This window comes from Rhinopithecus bieti, unplaced genomic scaffold (assembly GCF_001698545.2).
Source record: "Rhinopithecus bieti isolate Rb0 unplaced genomic scaffold, ASM169854v2 scaffold_45617, whole genome shotgun sequence".
NCBI lineage: Eukaryota > Metazoa > Chordata > Mammalia > Primates > Cercopithecidae > Rhinopithecus > Rhinopithecus bieti.
The window spans coordinates 1,826,520-1,847,816 of NW_016819136.1; the positions used below are offsets into that span (position 1 = coordinate 1,826,520).

General features: G+C 40.0%; 1 protein-coding gene and 1 long non-coding RNA gene across 4 annotated transcripts in view; one reads left to right on the top strand and one right to left on the bottom strand.

Moving 5' to 3' along the window:
- DRD3 (dopamine receptor D3) overlaps positions 1-17,376 on the bottom strand; it is a 51,528-nt gene extending 34,152 nt beyond the window's left edge. The window contains exons 1-3 of one of the 3 annotated variants that reach the window (XM_017858534.1): positions 16,897-17,016; positions 14,003-14,270; positions 10,254-10,558 (exon numbers count right to left, since the gene is read on the bottom strand). In XM_017858534.1, coding sequence (XP_017714023.1) covers positions 10,254-10,523 — 270 coding nt within the window. In that variant the 5' untranslated portion in view covers positions 10,524-10,558; positions 14,003-14,270; positions 16,897-17,016. Of the gene's footprint in view, positions 1-10,253; positions 10,559-14,002; positions 14,271-16,896 lie in introns of those variants that run through there. The other 2 variants (XM_017858533.1, XM_017858535.1) reach the window with 2 other exon arrangements.
- LOC108519486 (uncharacterized) lies at positions 10,176-16,772 on the top strand. The gene is made up of 3 exons (XR_001882633.1): positions 10,176-10,259; positions 10,746-10,840; positions 16,653-16,772. It is a non-coding gene; the product is annotated as an uncharacterized LOC108519486 (long non-coding RNA).
- Positions 17,377-21,297: the final 3,921 nt, after the last annotated feature.

Sequence of the window (21,297 nt, forward strand, 5' to 3'; positions counted from 1 at the left end):
TCCTAAAAGGTCGTCTATCCTTCCTCGTCCCTGATAACTTCTTCCCCTTGGATTTATTTCTTTTTTTGCATCTCATTTTATTCCTATGTTTGGTCATCTCCAGACTGTTTTGAGAAACCCTGACTAATGATTTTTTGTTTAAAAGCAAGAATGAAAAGTTAAAACTGGTGAAGAAGTCATCATATTTTTCATTTGGTTTTGGATTTACTGTCTCTCTTTTAGTTTGACCAATTGGCTTTATATAAATAAAGGTTGAATATGAATTTATAGGAATCCCGAGAATAAAAAGCTTTTAAAAGATTGAGAGGTAAGAATTCTGATCTAAAGAGTCATAATAACACAATGATTTAGGGGAACCAGGAGAATAAAAGATGGTTTTGTTCATTACATAGGACAGTTGCATACTGTAAAAAGCTTCTTGCAAAAGCTGATTTTGTATACTAAATTTTATTTCAACATTATATCTACTCTGCAGTTAATGTTTTAAAAAACGCTTTTTGGCATAATTGTGAGCACATGTTTGTTTATGTGTGTTTCGGGCTAGGGTAGGTGAGAAAGGATAATTAGGATAACAGCAAACTTCAGTGTTTGCTGGATATTCATTCATTCATTCATTCATGCACTTATAAAGCAAATACTTGTGAAGCTCTTAGTACTTGCTTTGTAGGAGTGTATGTCATGTGTGTTGAGAGGTTTTACAAAATGTACTACAGAGTCTATCCTTAAAGAATTTACAAGATAACTGGAGAAGTAAGGCATTCTTCAATAAAATACTGGAGATCATCATGATATCCTAATATTGTTAATAAGAATTAACATTTATTGAGAATTCACTGTACATGTGTTACCAACCCATATGACCTGTTCCACGAATTTCTATAACTTTGAAACTTCAGACTTTGAAAACTGAATTTGTTTTTATTATATGGGTTCTTAGAGATTTTTGAAGACAAGTTATATATTTACTTGATAAGAGATGGAGTTATTGTTACTTAACCAACACCAAGAGGAGCAGGAAGATTTGCTTGTTTGCTGCTGCATCCCCACTCCCAGAGCAGGGCCCAACCATGAAAATATATTCTGAAATAATAAATGGCCTCTGACATAATCTGTCATAATAACAGCTAACATTTATTGAATGCTTACTAAGTGCCTGGTGTTCTGCAAAGCACTTTACATACATGACTTCTATTGCCAATTATAATTCTATGACAGAGGATTATTATCTTCATTGCAGAGGAAGAACCTAAAAGCTTAGAAAGAACAAGCACTTTGTCCAAGGTCACAGGGCTAGTACAGGCAGACAGAGCATTGGAATGTAGATTGTTACCCACCCTGCTACAGGGAAGTGTTAGGTGAGGAGGGGTAGTTTTTGGAAAAGGGATGGAAGCAGGTAGGTACCAGGGGAAAGAAGAAAACCAGGTACTCCTCAGGGATTTTTGTGTGGCGGACCATATCATCTCCTTTCTAGGGAAAGAGACACTCTCCTGATTGCCTCTATCCCAAGGTTCAAAGAATAGTGCAAGAGACAGTAGTACGTGCTGCCTTTGGGGCTGGTGAAAGTACACAGACAGTTTTCTTTAATACCCCTCCTGCTTAGCCCCCAAAGGCCAAAGCCCCCAAGCTGTTCTCTGGCTTCCAGGCCCCCACTGGCCCGTCATCCCATTCTGGCTATCCCCTTTTCCCATCTTCTGATTCTACCATCAAAATTCTCATTCTCTCCTTGATTTCAGCTAAGAGTCAAGAAGAAAACAATCTGATTAGCTGATTAAAATAATTCCCACTAAGGTGCCATCACTTAGACTTCCCTGGAGCTTACACATTAAAATTAGTCTCTAATTGGTGGGACTTGTAATGAATTTTTTTTTTCTATTGGCATCCTCCACATCAAGCAACTAATAGGAAGGGATCAATAAAGTGCATCTAGGTGCCAAGAATATGCTAGTAACTCTCACACATTTTCTCATCACAACCTGAAGAGGTAAATGTGATTTCTAACTTATAGATAAAGAAATGGAGACCCGGAATGGTTGAGTAATTTACCTAAGGACACATAGCTTGTAAAAGGAGCTAGAATTTCAACCCCTTTATATTAACCATTACTCTTCCTGCCTCTCAAAGGTTAGTGGCTTGCACTTCTGAGATGTGTACAATTTAACTCCATTCTAATATCATAGGAGGTAGAAGAGTTGGTGTGTGTTCATCCATTATCCCTATAGCCATGGTCTAATGAGTGCCCATGATGTGTCTGATACTTTGCTTGGATGGATATATTGAAACAAACCTGTTTTTGTTCCCAGGATCTCAGAATACAATGTGTGCCTATTACCAGAAGTAATGTGTGAATGGGTATGGGTGAACTGAGGGCCCAGGAGATAGGTACTTAAAAAACAGCTATGAGGCAATGTGATAGGCACCGAAGGTGAGATAGGTACAAAGTATTGGAGGATTATGAAAGGCAAAATGATTTTTGAAATTAAAACAGATAAAAGTGAAAAAAGGCCGGGCGTGGTGGCTCATGCCTGTAATCCCAGCCCTTTGGGAGGTAGAGGTGGGTGGATCACTTGAGGTCAAGAGTTCGACACCAGCCTGGCCAACATGGTGAAACCCCGTCTCTACTAAAAATACAAAAATTAGCTGGGTGTGGTGGTGGGCACCTGTTATCCTACCTACTTGGGAAGCTGAGGCATGAGAATTGCTTGAACCTGGGAGGCGGAGGTTGCAGTGAGCCGAGATCACGCTACTGCACTCCAGCCTGGGCGATAGAGCAAGACTCAGTCTCAAAAAAAAAAAAAGTGAAAAAAAAATCAGATTGACTTGAGGCTTTTTAGAGACACAATTCTTTCTCCTGCATTCTAATGAATAACTCACTTCAGAATTATACAGAAAGCAGGTGGTATTACTCTTACTTGCTAATGAATGTAACTAACTTCCTGTGGCAACACAGAAGTTGAGTAAGCAGGAAAGTGTCTTCAGGTACTGAACTTGTCTATTGATTTCAATAGACACAGCCTAGGGCAGCATTCCCCAAATTTACTGATTATAAGGCAGCATTTCCCAAACCTCCAGATGCTCTTGTTAAACAAAATGATTCTTAGGCCTCACTCAGAGTAATAAGTCCCTCAAGTGATTCTTATTGTATTGATTTGGGAAACACTGGTCTGGGGTTAAGTGGAGCATAAAATGATCCTCAGAAATGGTTGTTCCTAAAGCAGGGTTTCTTAAGCATTCTTTATCCTGTGGATTTTATTAGCTTCATGATCCCCTTCTCAGAAGAATGCTTTTTGTTTTGAGATGGAGTCTCACTCTGTCGCCTGGCTGGAGTGCAGTGGTACAATCTCGGCTCACTGCAATCTCCACCTCCCGGGTTCAAGCAATTCTTCTGCCTCAGCCTCCCAAGTAGCTGGGATTATAGGCTCATGCCACCAGGCCCAGCTAATTTTTGTATTTTTAGTAGAGACGGAGTTTCACCATGTTGGCCAGGCTGGTGTTGAACTCCTGACCTCAGGTGATCCACCCACCTTCGCCTCCCAAAGTGCTGAGATTACAGGCATGAGCCACCATGCTTGGCCATAAGAATGTTTTTAAAGCATGAAATAAATACAGTGGTTCATAAAGGATATCAATTTTATTGAAATATAGTTATCAAACTATTTAAAATATATGTGTTTCTTTAATAATTCATTAAGTAACAAGATCTAGTGGCAGGTCCAACATTTGTATAATTTCAGAGTAACGATGAGTATAAGTGATGTTTCAAGATGTCTGCAACAATCATAATGTGGTTTGAAAATATAAATATCATCAGTGTGCAGGAAGGAGTGTTAAAAAGTTAAACAAAATTTGGGAGGCTGAGGCAGGAGAATCACTTGAACCCGGGAGGTGCAGGTTGCAGTGAGCTGAGATTACACCACTGCACTCCAGCCTGGGCAACAGAGTGAGACTCCATCTCAAAAGGAAAAAAAAAAGTTTAAAAAATTGAGAAAAAATATCTGTGATTTCTACTGGTCACACTAAAGATTTCTTCTGCTGTAGGTTGATAGCTACATTTGGAATTAAAGGAAATTCTAAATTTCATCTCAGGGAAAATAAGTGAGTAGTTTTATTTACATCCAAGTTGATGGACTCCCCAGATTAAGAACTTCAACTCTAAAGAGATGAATTTTTAGTTATTTGGAAATATCTAAGAGGCAAAAGTAGAAGTACTTCTCTAATTAGCCTCTTCAGTCCATTTTGCTTGCCACATTTGGAGTGTTTCTTGGTGGGAGGGTTGCTGTGGGGCAAAACAGAATAATAAATAAGGATTTTTCATTTCTCTGCATCTTAATTTCTCCATCTGTGAAATGGGGGGTTTGTACCTTATTGGTTCCCAAATTTCATAGCAGATGTCTAGCTGGTTGCACAAGTCATGTAAGGTGGGAGTTGGGCTTGGGGGGTCATTATAATTACTCTAGACTTCCAGGGCTGCCCTGGAAATGCTGGTTTGGTAGACCCGAGGTAGACCCAACAGTTTTTTTTTTTTTTTTTTTTTTTTTTTTTTGAGACAGAGTCTTGCTCTGTCACCCAGGCTGGAGTGCAGTGGCGCGATCTCGGCTCACTGCAACCTCCCCCTCCTGGGTTCAAGCGATTCTTCTGCCTCAGCCTCCCAAGTAGCTGGGATTACATGTACCTACCATTATGCCCAGCTAATTTTTGTATTTTTAGTAGAGACGGGGTTTTACCATGTTGGCCAGGCTGTTCTCGAACTCCTGACTTCAGGTGGTTCACCCGCCTCAGCCTCCCAAAGTGTGGGGATTACAGGTGTGAGCCACCACACCAGCCAACAGTTTGTATTTTTAACAAGCAGTCTCTCTTTCCCTTATGCTATAAATTAAGTGTGTCCCCCAAAATGCGTGTGTTGGAAACTCAATCCCCAATGCAACAGTGTTGGGAGATGGGGCCTAATGAGAGGTGATTAGCCTTGAGGACTCTGCCCTCATGAATGGATAAATGTTATTGTTGTTATTGTGGGAGTGGCTTCCTTATAAAAGGACAAGTTCAGTCCCCTTTTGCCTCTCTTCTGCCCTCCCACCTTCCACCATGGGATGACAGCATGAAAGCCTTTCCCAGATGGAGGTCTCTTGATCTTAGACTTCCAAGCCTCCGGAACTGTAAGAAATAAATCTGTTCTTTGTAAATTACACAGCCTCATGTATTCTGTTGTAGCTCCACAAAATGGACTAACACACCCCCTAATGAAAGTTTAGCTCAGACTGCTCAAAGTTTAGGTGCATTAGAAGTATGGAGGAGCTCATTTAAATATGCGACTCCAAGACTCATCCTCAGAGATACGATGTCATTGGAATATGGCCAGGAATTTCTTGTGGTTGGATCACACTGTGGAAATGATGGCAAAAATAATCTCCAAGCCTTTCCAGCTTTAATATTCTATGACTTTTTATCAAAATCCAGAGTTTGGTGAAGAGATTGTGAGAATCTCCTGTTTTTGTTTTCCAGTAGGGAGGTCTTAAATTGCTATCACTTGGGGTTTTTTGAGCTGTGGTAAAACTTTCCTTTAAAGAAACTCACTTCTTTATTTTTAATAATCAATATCATTACAAACTCAAAGATTCCTCCCTTCCTAAAATTTTGCTCTTCTTTCCTTTCATCACCATCCGACCTCGATTGCTTTTTCTGTGGTGTGTTTCCTTGCCTGAACTCATCCTATTCTGTCTTGCTTGACTACCTTTCTTAATCCTCAAGTTATTCCTCCTGTCTATACTGGGACCCCAGTAGTCTGAGATTGTATTCCAAATGTTCCCATGGCTGCTTGTACTGCCTTTCTATCCTGATAAAAGTGCTTTAAACACCACAAAAGGTGCTTCACTGAGTGGAACAAAATAAGATGTTTGTGCTTGGAGAGGAAGCTCCGGAGTGCAGACGGTAAAGCAGGAAATTAAAATCTTGAGAGGAAATCTGAGATAGAACTGTTTGGGATGCCTCAGAAAAGTTGAGAAAATGCTGCAAACTGATTTAAACAGATAGCCAAGCCAGGAGCCCTCTGAAATATAATCTTCTGTGAGGTTACCTGCTTGGTTTTTGTCCTGAACTTCTCTGCCAGGCTTGAGGACAGAGAATACTGAAGTACGTCAGTGACTGGTACCTGTGAGCCCCCTTATGTATGCCCAAGTGAAGGCTCCTCTGTGTCTTAAAGATGAGAATGATACCAGTGAAAGCTGACTATGGTTCCCACTTACAGACTATCCTCTTCCATCTTTCCAATAAATAGGCCCTAGATTCCACTGGGAATCTGTGAGATCCCTGGGCAGTGTCCAAGGAAGAAACACATAACTTATGTTAAATCAGTTTTTCAATTTGGAAATCATGTGCCACAAGCCAGTCCAATCAGAGCACATCTTCATACCTCTACTAGAAATTCTAAGAAAAGGATTTTCTTTCTTGACGTGAATGGTGCGGTGTGGACATGTGAGGCCTATAGCTTGGCCTGTTGCCTGCAGGTAAGGTCAGTACATGGAAAAAGGCAGAGCTGAGAGAATTGTAGGGAAATGGAGCTGATGCCCTGATGGAACTGTACCTGCAGCCCACCCTCCCAGAGGAGTTTATAAAGTTCCTGGTATGACAGTCAATGCATTCTGTTTTTTCATTTAAGCCAACTGGAGTCAAACTTTTTTAAACTTATAATTAAAAGTGTCTTAAGTGAGATATTTATAGATCAAAAGTTTTGGTTATCAAAATACTCTATCAGTTGATGACAGCTGAGTCTAACATCAGCTCAAGGTGGAAAATGTTGTTGTCACCTCCATTTTATGCACTGAAATCCATGTCTTCTGACTCCCAGTTCTGAGTCTTTTTCTTGCAGCATGACACTGTGTTGAAATGACATTCATCCCAGTGAATTCCAATAAAGGCAATGTGATACTTTATTGCCTACCTCAGAGCAATTCCCCACCCCTACATCTGTTTTAAATAAAACACACATTTTCATTTTTTCTTTTTTAGCTTCCTTTGCAGCTAAAGGTGGCCTCATGACTAAAATTCTGGCCAATTAAGCTTATGTGAAATCTCTTAGAAACATGCTTCAAGCTACTACAGGGAAAGTGCTCTCTCTCTCTCTCATTTACTGCTGTCCCTATCCATCCTATTTTTGAATACTGCCATGGTGCTACGGGGCTATGGCAACATACAGAACTAGGCCAGCTTGCCAAGGATGGCGAAGAGGAAGGATGGAAATGTCTGGTCTGTGATGACACCATGGGGCAGCTGAACCAACACAACAATTCTTTTCCTCCAGAATTCTGGTTATTTGAAAAACTTTAAATGTAATTAAGTCACAACTAATCAAGATTTCCAATATTTACAGCCAAAACATTCCTACGTCATAAATACTGGTGTCTGGCAAAATGAGCCAATTTTCCTTTGAAGAAGGGGGATGTGTTCAAATCAAAGCACATGAGGCTATGAATTTGGTGAATCTTTGGATCCCAAAATGGTGTTCTCCTCATGTATATCTTATCTTCCTGGGGGCCCTCAAGCCTACAGCAGTCTCGGTGATCAACATTGCACCCTTTTCTTTTCCAAAGGGAGCTCTTAGGTAAAATTAAGTAATTACTAGAGTAGCTACTCAAACTGCACTATCATTAGGACAAGTTAGTGAGAATAATACTTTGCTTCTTCTTGAGGCACATGGATTTATATATTCATAGTCCATATTTTAAGGGCTCAAAGTGCTCTTTTCTTTCATTAAGGTACCTCATCTGCCTCTAAGGAAAGATAGGATAACATTTGAGATTAAGAAAAGTATAGACTGATGTAAGATAGAGAGACTTGGTCCTCTGTATTCTTCAGTGGCTTTAGTGCCTCTTTTTGCTCTTACCAACTTGCTTCAAGACCCAGTCAGTGCCTTGAAGCAAGTTGGTAAGAGCAAAAAGAGGCCCTAAAGCCAGTAAGGAGATGTCTCTGCTCCCCAAATCTTCCAGATGTGAATGTAGATTTTAAAAATCATGCTCTTATTGCTTCTCAGCCTTTTGATTAAGATCAAATGCAAAAATTATGATCTTGATCACTGAATACCTACACGAAATAACCTGTTGGACAGAAGGCAAAGTATTATGGTTTTTGTGGGGAGAAACCAAGAACTCCACCAGAGCTGTTCTCACAGAAGAAAACCTATAGGTACTACTACAGTGATTTCTTTAAGGCCTTTGGCAAGATTTCCTGTCATTTTCTGTAGTCTCAGCTGCCCCTCTATGCTCAGCAGTAGAATAGGAGAACCACTAGATCAGAAGATGTGGCTGGAAGGGGATGCCATGGGTTTCTAGTGTGGAAAAGTCACGATGTCCGTCTCCTAAACCAGTATATATAGACGGTTTCCAGTATGGTCCAACCAGAGTCCTAGAAATAATCACAAATACATAGCCAACAAATGCCCTTGAGTGGCTTTGTCACAGACACCCAACGCCTGGTTTTATCCTAGAGGGAATAAAAATACTCATTAGAGTGAAGGTCCACTGCCTATGTTTCTTTCTGACATTCATCCTTCTGGGGGACTTAAGAATCCTTGGAATATATAGAAATGGACAAAAACATTTTAGGAGGATGAAGGCAGTGCTATGAGTCATTGACCAATTCATATTGGCTGGTTGCAACTTAAGTGCCTCATTCTTGAACAGAAATGTCACATGCTTCGAATTTTTTTTCAGGCTCATTATTGTTGGATGTAAAATAACAAATAGCTCATCCTCAAACGTCCTCTCACCAAAAAGTCTGACTGTAACAATAGATAGAGAGGCAGATGGTATTAACAGGAACAGCCCATATAGTGCATACATTACAGAGAAGATTCATTTCATCATGCATATATCAAATGTTATAACAGTTAGCATGTATTGTGTGCCAGGTAGTATGTTTAGACTACAGGAAATGAAGAATAAAGATCTAGTCTCTGACTTCAAGGTTGACTCAGACTAATTGGGTTGACAGAAAAATCAAGATAGTTATAAGACCCTTCACCCTTCCAACTAGGATTATCCTAACTGGAAAGAATAAATACATTTTTTTTCCTCAAGAATTCCTTTAGCCTTTAGATGTACCCAGCCTAGCTGTTTTCTTCTTTTCTTTTATTTCTCTATTTTCTTTTTTTCTTTCTTTATGTCTCCCCCTTGAGATCATAACTCTAATTTTAGTTCCCAGCCATTCTTTAACAAAGCTATTAGCATAGGCAGTCTATGTACAAGGTTTTTGCTCTCCCGTGATATGTCACACTTAATTAACTGTCACTTTTGCTATCAATATTAACTGAGATATTAATTTGATGAATCTTAATTTCTCTTAATCATAGCATCATTTTGATCCTTCATTGGATACCTCTTTAAAATGACACACAGTAGAGAGGAGAAATATTAATAGTATACTCAGGTTTTTTTTTTTTTTTTTTTTAATCACATCTTAAGTAACTGCATGTTTTCCTGGTAAGAATATCTGTTTCTTGAACAGATATGGTCATCCTGATTTCCTTGTTAGCAAATGGGTGTTTTGTCTTGACCACCTCCTGGCTCTGTTTCGTACTCCCAATTGAAAATACTTTCAAATTTGATAAATGTTTCTCCCCAAAAGAATTCACCAGGATCTGCTGCACTATCTGTCTGGCAAAGGCTCTGTACTATTCATGGACACATGGAAAATACACATTGGAGGGTTTTGTCTGTTCCTTTGGTAGCAGAGTCTACGAAGAGCTGGTACCCAGGAGGAAACAGCAAAGAGGGACTGAGCCATCGAAAGAAGTTTGATCTGTTTGCTGGTCATTCTTTCTATCTTTCCCTACATTCACTAATTTTTTTTTATATAATTCTTTTTTTCCTCCTGGCCTCACATCCCTCCTGCACACCCTTACCCTCATATACATTGAGCACTGGTGAAGATGCCTTCTGGACTGCCTCACTCAGCCCACCATGTCATTGAGACATGTCGGCACAGAGAATAAACTCTAGGCTATATTAGGAAGAGTCCCATCACTCAAATCCTGTCACCTGAACACTGGAGACCCACGAACAGAATCATTCTCAGTGCCCTGGTTCTGACATGGGTGGGGGATGGGATGGTGGCTGTTTTCCAGAGCTTTAACTCTCTCATTAAAGGGAGAATGAGAGTTTTCCTTTCTTCCTCAGTTTGGGGAGCCTTTGAGCCCTGAAGGCCGGAACTCAGGGAAGACAAATACAAGCACAGCCAGAGACAGCATGTGCCTGAAGTCTACTCACCTCCAGGTATACCACCCAGGGCATCACCAAGGTGGCCACCAGCAAGTCTGCCACAGCCAGGCTCACTACTAGGTAGTTGGTGGTAGTCTGCAGGGCCCGCTCCTTCAGCACAGCCATGCACACCAGGCCATTGCCGAAGACGATGGCCAGGATGAGCGCACAGTAAGAGAGGGCATAGTAGGCATGTGGGCGGGCCTGCCTGGCACCTGTGGAGTTCTCCACCCCACAGGTGTAGTTCAGGTGGCCACTCAGCTGGCTCAGAGGTGCCATAGCCCAGGGGGAGGTACGTGACGCCAAGGGGCTTCCTGTGAGGAGACAGAAAACAATATTAATAAAATGAGACTCTTTGGAGCTTGGTTGCTTAGTTACATTTTTTTATTTATTGCATCAACAAATATTTATTGAGCATTTTCTAAATAGTAGGCACTGTTGTGAGAGTTGGAGATACAGCAATGAACAAAACAGATAAAATCTAATTCCTCCCCTTTGAAGCTCCCATTCTAGAGGAGAAGACAGATAATAAATAAGACAAAAGATGTGGTGTGTTCGATAATGATATGTATATTGGAGACAAATCAAGGAGGCGGGTAAGTAATGGGTGAAGATTGTATGTATGTGAGTGGGTATCTGAGTATAATCAGGAACTCCTCATGGAGAAATCAGCAATTGAGTCAAGACTTGGAGGAGATCAGGAAGCAGACCATGCAAATATCAGATGGGATAGCAGTCTGAGCAGTGAGAACAGCAGGTGCCAGCAGGAAGGGCTAGCACATAGAAGGCATAGGAGGGAGGCCGGTGAGGCTGAAGCCAAGTGAGGCAGGAGTAGAATAGGAGGGTGTGAGGTAGAGAGATTGTGCAGGGCTATTGAAAGTACCATGCTTGGACTCTGAGTGAGACGGGAAGCTGTTGCAGGATTACAAACCCAGCTCTGCTGCTTCCTAACTCAGGGACCTTATGCATATTACTTTACCTCTTGGAGCTCCAGATTATTCCCATGTAAAATGTGGGAATAATGAAACCCATCTATCTTAGTCCATTTTGGGTTGCTATTACAGAACACCTGAGTCTGGGTAATTTATAAAGAGCAGAAATTTATTCTCTCACAGTTCTGAAGGCTAGGGGAAGACATAAGGCCTGTGACTTAGGGTGTAACCCTGAAACCCAAGCGAAAGTGACTCTTGCCCCAGGCTGTGTGCTATAGAGGAGCCTACTCTGGTCTTCTGCTATGGTTTGAGTGTTTGTGTCTCCCTAAATTCATATGTAGAAATCCTAACTCCCAATATGATGGTATTAGGAGGTGGGGGTCTTTGAGAGGTGATTAGGTTATGAGGACAGAGCCCTCATGAATAAGATTAGTGCTTTTATAAAAGAGACCCAGATAGCTAGCTAATCTCTTTCACCATGAGAGGACACAGTGAAAAGACAGCCATTTGTGAACCAGAAAGCAGGCCCTCACCAGATGCTGAATCTTCTGGTGCCTTGATCTTGGATTTCCCAGCCTTCAGAACTGTGAAAAATAAATATCTGTTGTTTATAAGCTACTCAGTTTATGGTATTTTGTGATAGCAGCCCAAAAGGACTAAGGCACCCTCTACTGGTTATGCCTCTAGCCCCTGCAGGATGATGTTGTAACCTCCCACAGTGCCAAGGAGAAGGTCCACTAAGTTTACAACCCTGTCTAGACTACACTCACGGAATTCTCTGCCCAACTGCTCAGAGCTTGTTTCCAGGACATCATGGGCCTCATTCTCAATCTGTCACCCTGAGGGTAGACTATGCCATAAATGTGTAGGGTTCCTGGGGCCAAGTGGGGGCTTTCAGTTAGAGCTCAGTCAAATAGATTCTATGTAGCCTGAGGTGGGGAGATAAGAGTCCAGGGTCCCTGAGGCAAGTTAGGGATGGGGGCCCAGCTTCTCCTATATAGTCACATTTTGTATGGAATTTTGAAGGGTCCAGGAATCTTAAATTCAAACTTGGCCTTCCACGTTGTTACGAAGGTGTATTCATCAAGGTGGGAAGATGAAACATTTTACTCAATGGTTTGTTGGTTATGACTTTAAAATATTTAAACATGGTACATATGGACCTTTATAGGAACTCTCTCTCCAGGCCCTGGCAAAAGTAGAGGCTGGCTTGGTGGCCAGAATTTGCCCTCAAGCCAGGTATCTGTAGCTCTCCCTTGATTAGGAGACTGGCCTAATCATGGCTGTCATTTTGTACTTCACTTTGAAATGTTTCAGCCTGAAATGTGAAAGAGTTAAAATGAACACAATTGGGAAAGGGTGATAAACTTGGAATGAATTTAGAGAATTGTTTAAAAAAATTGTCCTTTATCTTGGCACACTGTTTGCACTCAATGTATTTTAAAACATAATAATAATTCTTGATAATAGTTATAATTTTCTCATTATTCAAAGGAGGGCAGCCGCTACCCTGGAGATAGCACCGCTGCTGCCAAGAGCTTTTGGAAAAATACAATGCTTTCTGATTGTTCAAGGGTATTTCCACTTTTAAGGCAGGCTCAGGCCCAAATGTCTTCCCTTTCACAACTGGGCCACTTTGGAACACAGTGGCCAGAATCCCTCTTTTCTGGGGTCTGCAGCTGGTGAATAATGTCTTAGCCTCCTCTCACCTGCCAAGTAAGAGGGAGGCATAAAACCTTAGGATATTTGTTACTCTTTGGCTGGACTTTTTACTCTGCCAAGAGGTTTGACAGCTACCTAAAAATAGTATAGCTGAATGCCAGTGGCTAATTATACGAAGGGAAACCCTCAACTCTGAAAATCAATTCTGAGCCTGATGTTGGAATCACAGTTGCATGGATTTCTAATTTCTAATTTATTTTTTTCCACATCTGATCTTAGATCCTTTATAGCAGCGGGTGGGTTAAACTGTGATTGTTCAGGTAGTTTCTGATGAGTTGTGGATGTGGGAGATGAAAGCAAAGATGCGTGAGCTGCTAGATTACTCTCTATCTCTCAGCTAATTGTTTCAACTTCCTCCCTGCTTAGATATTTATTTTTTTTCAAACCAGAGTTGCTTATATAACACAGAACTGAACTGGGCTTTCTTCTTTCTTTTCCCCTCTGTTAGATATGCTAACAGATAGGAAATGGGTCTCAGGTAGGAAGAAGCAAAGAGCCTAGAGAATTCATTAACTCAATCACTTTCTAAGTAATTTACAATGATAGGCTGGTTTCCTCATCAGCAAAATGGAGATAATCATATCCACTCCGTAAGGCTATTATGAAGATTAAATGAAATTTTATACAAAAAGTTTGGCACTACTGACAATTTAGGCTGAATAATTCTTTGTTGAGGAGGTTGTCCTGTGCACTGTGGGGTATTTAACAGCGTCCTTTACATATACCCACTAGATGCCAGTAGCACACCCCTCCCCACAAGTTGGGACAATAAAAAATGCTTCTAGATGTTGCCAAATATCCTGGGGGGGGGGGGGAATTGCTCTCCCCATTAAGAATCATCACTCTAGCATAATGTCTGGCACATAGCACCAGAAATATAATTGCTTTTATTGTTAAGAGGAAAGTGGGAATAGGTGAAGAGTTAGATAATCTACAATTGTAGAGTATCTAGTGATCTTGGAAATGATGACATTCATGGTGACCTCAGCAAACAGTGTTAGGAGTTAAAAGTGGATAGGAGGTAAAATAATAGAGAAGGCAGAGAAATAGAAGAGTACTCCTGGCTTCATTCTTTTAAGATTCATTACATATAACACTACTTACACATTTTAATGAGCTTTTACATGCCTTACCAAGTATTGATTTATATTGGTCTTTATAGTTTGTTCTGGCATCTCTTAGAGTGAGTGCACAACCTATTTAAAAAGGCAGGGGAACAGAGAGTGGTCAGGTCCCCATCAGTTATGACATTTGTCCTGCTTTGCTGATGTTCAGTCCCTCAGTGCTGAATAACAGTCTGCCTGAAACATTCGTGGGATTCCTCCTTAGCACCTCATTAAGACTTACAGAGTTTTAAGTATTTGTTCTCTTTCTGTAAGAGAACAAATGAAGATGAAGACAACTACATCTGGGCTACTACTGTGTGTCAAGTACGAGTACTTTACACGCATTTTAATACTTACAGCAGCCCTAAAGGTGGATAATGACCTATTTCTTTTATGGATTAAAAAAACTGAGAGAGATCAATTACTTTCTCAAGATTACACAATGTGTAAGGGGCTGATTTGAACCAAGCTTTATCTCAGGCATTCTTAAATCCCAAACTCATAATTATCTAATGTGTCTCTGCTGGGCATGGAAGTTGATGTTAATCATTCCTAGCCCTGCTTGGGGACTCATTCCTGTAATACCAGCACTTTGGGAGGCCGAGGTGGGAGGATCACTTGAGGCTGGGAGTTTGAGACCAGCCTGGGCAACATAGTGAAACTCCATCTTTGCAAAAATAAAATAAAAGAAAAATTAGCTGCATGTGATGCCATGTGCCTGTATTCCCAGCTACTTGAAAAGCTGAGGCAGGAAGATTGCTTGAGTCCAGGAGCTACAGGCTGCAGTGAGCTATAATTGTACCACTGCACTCCAGCCTGGGTGACAGAGCAAGATCCTGTCTCAAAGAAAAAAACCCCACAAAACTGTCATTCCCAAGTGGAGATGGATTTTACTCAACCTAGAACAAAACACTTCAGTAACAAGATTCCATGATACATCTTCACTCATTTCACAGATCTCTGGCTGTTGCCACATCTAATCTTTTACTCAGATGCCTCCTGACTACCAGTCACCAGAGCTTTTCTGGTCTGGGCTATAATTTGGACTTGCTATATTGCCTGATAAAGTTAATAATTATAGCTAAAATTTATAAGCATTATCATCATTCAACCTCACAGCAACCTGATGAAGAAGGTAAGCACTATTATCATATCAAGTTTTCTAGATAAAAAAGGTGAGTCACAGAGAGGTTAAATATCTTGCTGAGAACACAAATCAGTAAATGATGGAGTTGATTCAACCCAAGATTTGTCTGATTCCAGAGTTCATGTTCTTAACTATGCCACTTAACTATGCCACTTTTAGGGGTGAGGCAGACAAATGTGAAATGGGTACTAATTTTAAAATCTCCCTTGTTCAGAGTATCTTATGCACATCATCTGACTAGGCTTGGTGAAGTAATGCAGGTGCACACTGCTCATAGAACCAGTGGGAGTCACATTGTTGTTATTATTAGAGATAGTCTTTAGCATTTCTGTGCTACTTACTTCTTGCAAAGTGCTGCCTATTTTCCTAAAAAAGATTCACAAATGCATTGCAATACATAACATATTTATGTATTTGGGCACATTTACATTGTTGGTAAATGTACAGAGAAAAACTATTGCTGGTTACTGAGGTCCAGTAGCTGAGATAATAGATTTTCCCCCTCATTAAACCTGTCTAGTAAAGCAGAGCATACTCACTTTCCATCACAACCTCTAAAGACTGAGCATCCTACCATTCTAATCAGAGATAAAATGGGGAACTCAGAAAATAAATCAATAAGCAAATATTAATTGATGACAAACTTCAATGCATTAGAAATTGAATCTGATATTGAGTAGAAACTGTTCGGTATTTGCTTTAATGCATATTCCATAATAAACAGCCTTCTGTATGGATGCTTAAATATTAGGCACCCATTTGGATACTATCAGTATTTTCCTTGTTCAATACCCTTGCTCACTGCTAGCCACACAGACCCTTGAAAATATTCAACTACAAATAAATGAGTGCCTGAGTAAGAATCTTTCTCACCTTGTCTCTACTTCTCCTTGACTATAAGAGATCCCAATGCCATGTCAAGCAGTGGTTCTTCACTCTTACCTAAGAACAGATATTTTACAAACCCTTCAGTATCAATAAGTAAAGGGCTTCACCTATAAAGAGAAACAGTCATGCACAATGAGTTTAGAATCCAAGTTTCACTTTGCTGTTGCTGCATTATTATTCATGCATGCATTTTGATGGTATTCAATTAAACTAAATGCATGAACTGGAACAAATACCTAATTGCAATGACTTCTGTTGCCCCAGTAAGCTACAGCAAGTAATGGAAGTCTCACAATTAAATAACAACAATACCCTAAAAATCATATACCATCATCAAAGGAAACATACACAATCATCATCTCAAGTACTACATATCTCTGCTGGGAATAATTGGATTCTGACTTAGAAACAGCCTGACTTTAAATAGACTATTGAAAATAGTGCCTCTCCAAACCTTCAGCTCTGAATTGCCAGGGTGCTGAATTGAGGAGTTTAAAATAACAGACCCTTACAATTAAGTAAAATCCTTAAGAGGAACACAATCAACTTCCATACAAATCCTAGAATAATAACCGCTTTTTGTTTTCTATCTTTTAATTCTTCATTGATATAGCTTCTAGAGTCCACAAGGTACAATTTTGGGGAAAAAAATAGAAGAAAAAGGAATATAAAAGCTTTCTGCTGTCCAACCACTGAGAAGAAAAGAAAACCATTTCCTCAGGGCTTTGGTTTTTAAATAAGAGTGAGTATTGAGTTTTAATGCATATTTTTAGAGATCCACAGAACCCCAAGCTGATTAAATAACCTTGAGGAAAATACTATGTACTAAATTAGAAACGAAAAGAAAAATTACTTACCCTTAAATTTTCTTCTGATTTCTGGAGACCGAGGAGTTTACCACTTCGGCTCCTGCAGCCATTTACTGACAGCAGACATCCCCAAGCAAAGCAAACTTTGCCTTTCTCAGGACTCAGAAACTATGAAATGAACAGAAAGAAATCACCCATTTTTTGCCTCTAAGATGAAATTACTTGAGTGCTGCTCTTCCAGCTTCCCTATTAGACCTTAGTGCACGTTTCATAGCTGCTTTCGGATGTATCCTTTTTCTGTAGAGGATTTGGGAGGGACCCTAAACTGAGCATTGCTTGGGTCAGCCGCTCAGAGGTACTGTCCTTGGTGCTGAAAGAGAGATGGAGTAGGCACAAGCAGGATCCGTTTTCTACCTTGCTCTCTTTTCCTCTTTGTCTCTATCTGCTCTGGTACTGTGCTTTTCAGTACATGTGTATTTTCTCCTCAGTGTTCTTTTTAATCTTAGTTTTTCCACTGTTTTTACCTTTATGCTTTAATTTCTCTTGAATAACACTCACCTTCCTCAGTTTAATTGCCTTTCCAGATTCTGGTGGGTGTGAAAATGATTAGTTCAGAAGAAGGAACAGATCTTCAAATTGATACCACAATTGGTTAATGGAAATCAGTACAATTTAAAACACAATTGACAGGATAATTGAACTTGGAGGTGTAAGCCTGTCTGGGAAAAGAAGGTTAAAGGAAACATATTACAAAGGCAGAAAAACTGAGGCATGGTGTATAACTGGCAATAAAGATGAAATAAGCTTAATACTGTAAGAAATGTTAAATGTTTACTTAGCAGCACTTCTTGTTTTCAGAGAACTTCACAAATATTTGCCAATTCATTCTTACTGCTTCTCTGTGATATATGTACATATATATCTTTTAAAAAACTGGTTTAAAACAAGCTAAAGTGAGATGCAACCAAGGACAATATCAGTGAAAGTCAGGAGTAGAACATAAACAATCCTAACTTATGGTCACCTATTCATCTTACATTTTACTGTGGAATCCTAACCATTTCCTGTTATCTCTCTCTTTTTTTTCTCCTCTGTTTAGGCAGTGTGGTAATTCTTCAGCTCTTTTCTCTGCCAACAGTGGATGTGCTTGGCAACTGCAGTGCAGTCATGGGGAAGCTAGTTCTCTTTTGACTATGATGGAGACCTCTGCTGGCTGAAAAAGAAGGAAGCAGCATCAACAAGGTCTAAATACTGCTATTGATAACAACCATCATTTATTGAGCATGTACTTTTAGCCAGTCATTTTAATGTGTTGCTCCTTTTAATCTTTTCAACAACCCTACAAGGCAGGTACTATTTTTTACCACCCTTAATTTATGGATAGGAAAATTAAAGCATAGAGTGGTTAGTACAATGTCTGAAAGTCATACAGCTAACAAGTGGCCAACCCAGGATTTGGATCTAAACATTCTAATTCTCTTGACCACTATGATATAGTCTTCCAAAGGCAGAAAGTTTAAACTTCCCAGAAGACAGATAGTATATCAGAGAGAATAATAATTATGACAACAATAATAATATTAATAATACATTTGTATGTAATTATATTTAATAATCATTTAGATGATTTAGAAATCATTTTGTAAATTATGTTCTTGTTTGCACGTTACATCAATCTTCATAATGCCATTTTTATAGAGGCTATTATGGACTAATTTGTGTCCTTCCAAAATTCATATGTTGAAGCCCTAACCTTAGAAGATGACTGTATTTGGATGTAAGATCTTTGAAGTGTGAATTAAGTTAAAATGGGCCCTGGAGAGTATGCCCTAATCCAATATGACTGGTTTCCTTATAAGAAAAAGAAGAGACACCAGAAATGTGCACACAGAGGAAAGGACACAGGAAGATGGCATCTGTCTGCAAGCCAAGGAGAGGGGTCTTGTAGGAGAGACCAAACCTGCCACCCTGTTGATTTTGGACTTCTAACCTTCAAAACTGTGCAAAAATAAATTTCTTTTGTTTAATTCACCTAGCCTGTGGAGTTTTGTTATGGCATCCCTAGCAAGCAAATGCAGAGGCTTAGAGAGGTTAGGTGCCATATCCAAGGTTGCCCATAATTTATTGGGCATAAAAGTATTAGTTATATGACATAACTATATTGAACATGCCCTAAGACTAGAACTCCTGGGTTGAATGTGAACTCCAAGGCTTTTCTTCCCTTGGATAAGGGGACCAAGAGAATATGCACTGCTAAAACTTGGCTTGTCTGACATGTAAAAGCAGGGAGTAATGTCAGGCTGGAGCAGAATGAAGCAAATACCTTCTAAGGAGTTAAGAACCTCATATCACTCATTTTCAGCAACATGGTTTTCACCTTTCAGTATCCTATGTTTATTTTCTTTAACATTTGAAGATACTGTGCCTAATGATAATGCTATTCTGATAATGCATGAATGTAGTAGGAAGAACCCTATTTCTAGACTTGCTGTATTGAGAACACATATTCTCTCTCCAAGGGCAGTTGTAAATGCTGGCAAGATATTCCTCGGCATGTTTTTAGTGCCTTTCTTTGGCAAAATTAAAAGGAAGATAAAGAGGGATATAGACTCTAATTCTATGTAGGAACAAGAGACAGGAAAATTAACTGACATGCCTAAAATCACACATCTAGGCAGTCAACTCTGTTCTGACTTAACTCTCTGTGGTAGATTCCTTGACCCCCACGGTGAATGGGGAGGGATTGTGTGGAAATAGAAGAGAAGCAGGGTAAATGAGGAATCCTTTCTCTCTGGACTTCACTATAGGTGAAGATTAGCAATTGGTCCTTTTATCCGGCACTTTCCATTTATACAACACCAAACAGTTTTATACTTTTAAGTAAATGGAACCCTTATTCATGATTGGCATCGAGATATGCCATCTGGGAAGATCTCCAGGACGCCTACAGAACAGATATGGCTGGGCAGAAATCAAGAAAAATATAGATAATTTTCTTCATCTTCCTTCTAGAAAATCCATCTCAATAGCATGGCTGGAACATGCTCATGTACTAGCCAACAGCCCTTCATCAGGGAAAGTCTTTATGTTTTGAACTTGAAGTGGGAAGTTTAAAGCAAAAGAAGAGAGATGGTGGGCTTCTCATACATACAGTTACTCAGTGATTCTGTTTGAAAGGAAATTGATGTGAAGTTTACGGTGGGAATATTCTCTTCTTGTCTTTGAAATGTGGCTCCAGGGAAAGATACAAGAAACCTTGCCTTGAGTGCCGACCATTGAGTACAACATGAGTTTCTCACACCACTTTAAACACAGCCCCCTGAGTTTCCACTCACCAGGACAGAGGCAGACTAAACGAAGCAGTATGGTGAGCCAATTTGCAGGACCTATATGAATAGAGGAATATTTTGTCTCCACGTCTTATTATAACTAGCATTCCTTACTGTAAACTAGAAGATTTGATTATCATGATGACCTTAAACTGCATGGATACTGATCTGGTCTGAAGAAGAGCCTCTCAGTCTGTTTTTCACTAGGATCAGACCTCAAGTTGTAAAAGTGTAAATGAAAGTTGGCAAATGCAGTCAGTGGTCCAGTAGTATGGTTATTTCTTTTTAACCTTAGCCCTCGTTCCTCTCCAATGAGATCTGGTGATAGATGAGAACCATCTGAGAAAGTCTTAGGTTTTATGTTTGAATTCATTCTGCTGCTGTAATACAGTTCTTTAAAGAAAAATAGTTCAACTCATTTATTATTGTCTAATACTGAGCACCACTTTCTTCCTTTCTACCAGAGAATGGCAGGAAATGACAGAAGGAGGCTTCTCCATCAATCAGATTTGTACCCAATCACTCATTATAGGCAGCAGAGTAATAGTAGGGAAGGAAATAAATAAATGATATTTGTTTTTATATCTGCATCTACCCTTCTGTGTGCTTGCATTTTACCTCCCTTTTCTACTTCTATCTTAACTTTTCAACCTATTTTCCTCCTGTTTTTTCCTACCCTCCATCATTGTCTAATTTTTTTTGTTTTTGTTTGTTTGTTTGTTTGTTTGTTTGTTTTTTGAGACAGAGTCTCCTTCTGTTGCCCAGGCTGGAGTGCAGTGGCGTGATCTCAGCTCACTGCAACCTCTGCCTCCCAGGTTCAAGCGATTCCCTGCTTCAGCCTCCTGAGTAGCTGGGACTACAGGCATGTGCCACCACGCCTGGCTAAATTTTTTTTGTATTTTTAGTAGAGACGGGGTTTCACCATGTTAGCCAGGATGGTCTCGATCTCCTGACCTCGTGATCCGTCCGCCTCAGTCTCCCAAAGTGCTGGGACCACAGGCATGAGCCACTGCTCCCTAATTTTTTTTTTTTTAAGAGGGTCTCACTCTGTCACCCACGCTGGAGTGTAGTGGTAAAATCACGCCTCACCGCAGCCTCGACCTCCTGGGCTCAGGCAGTC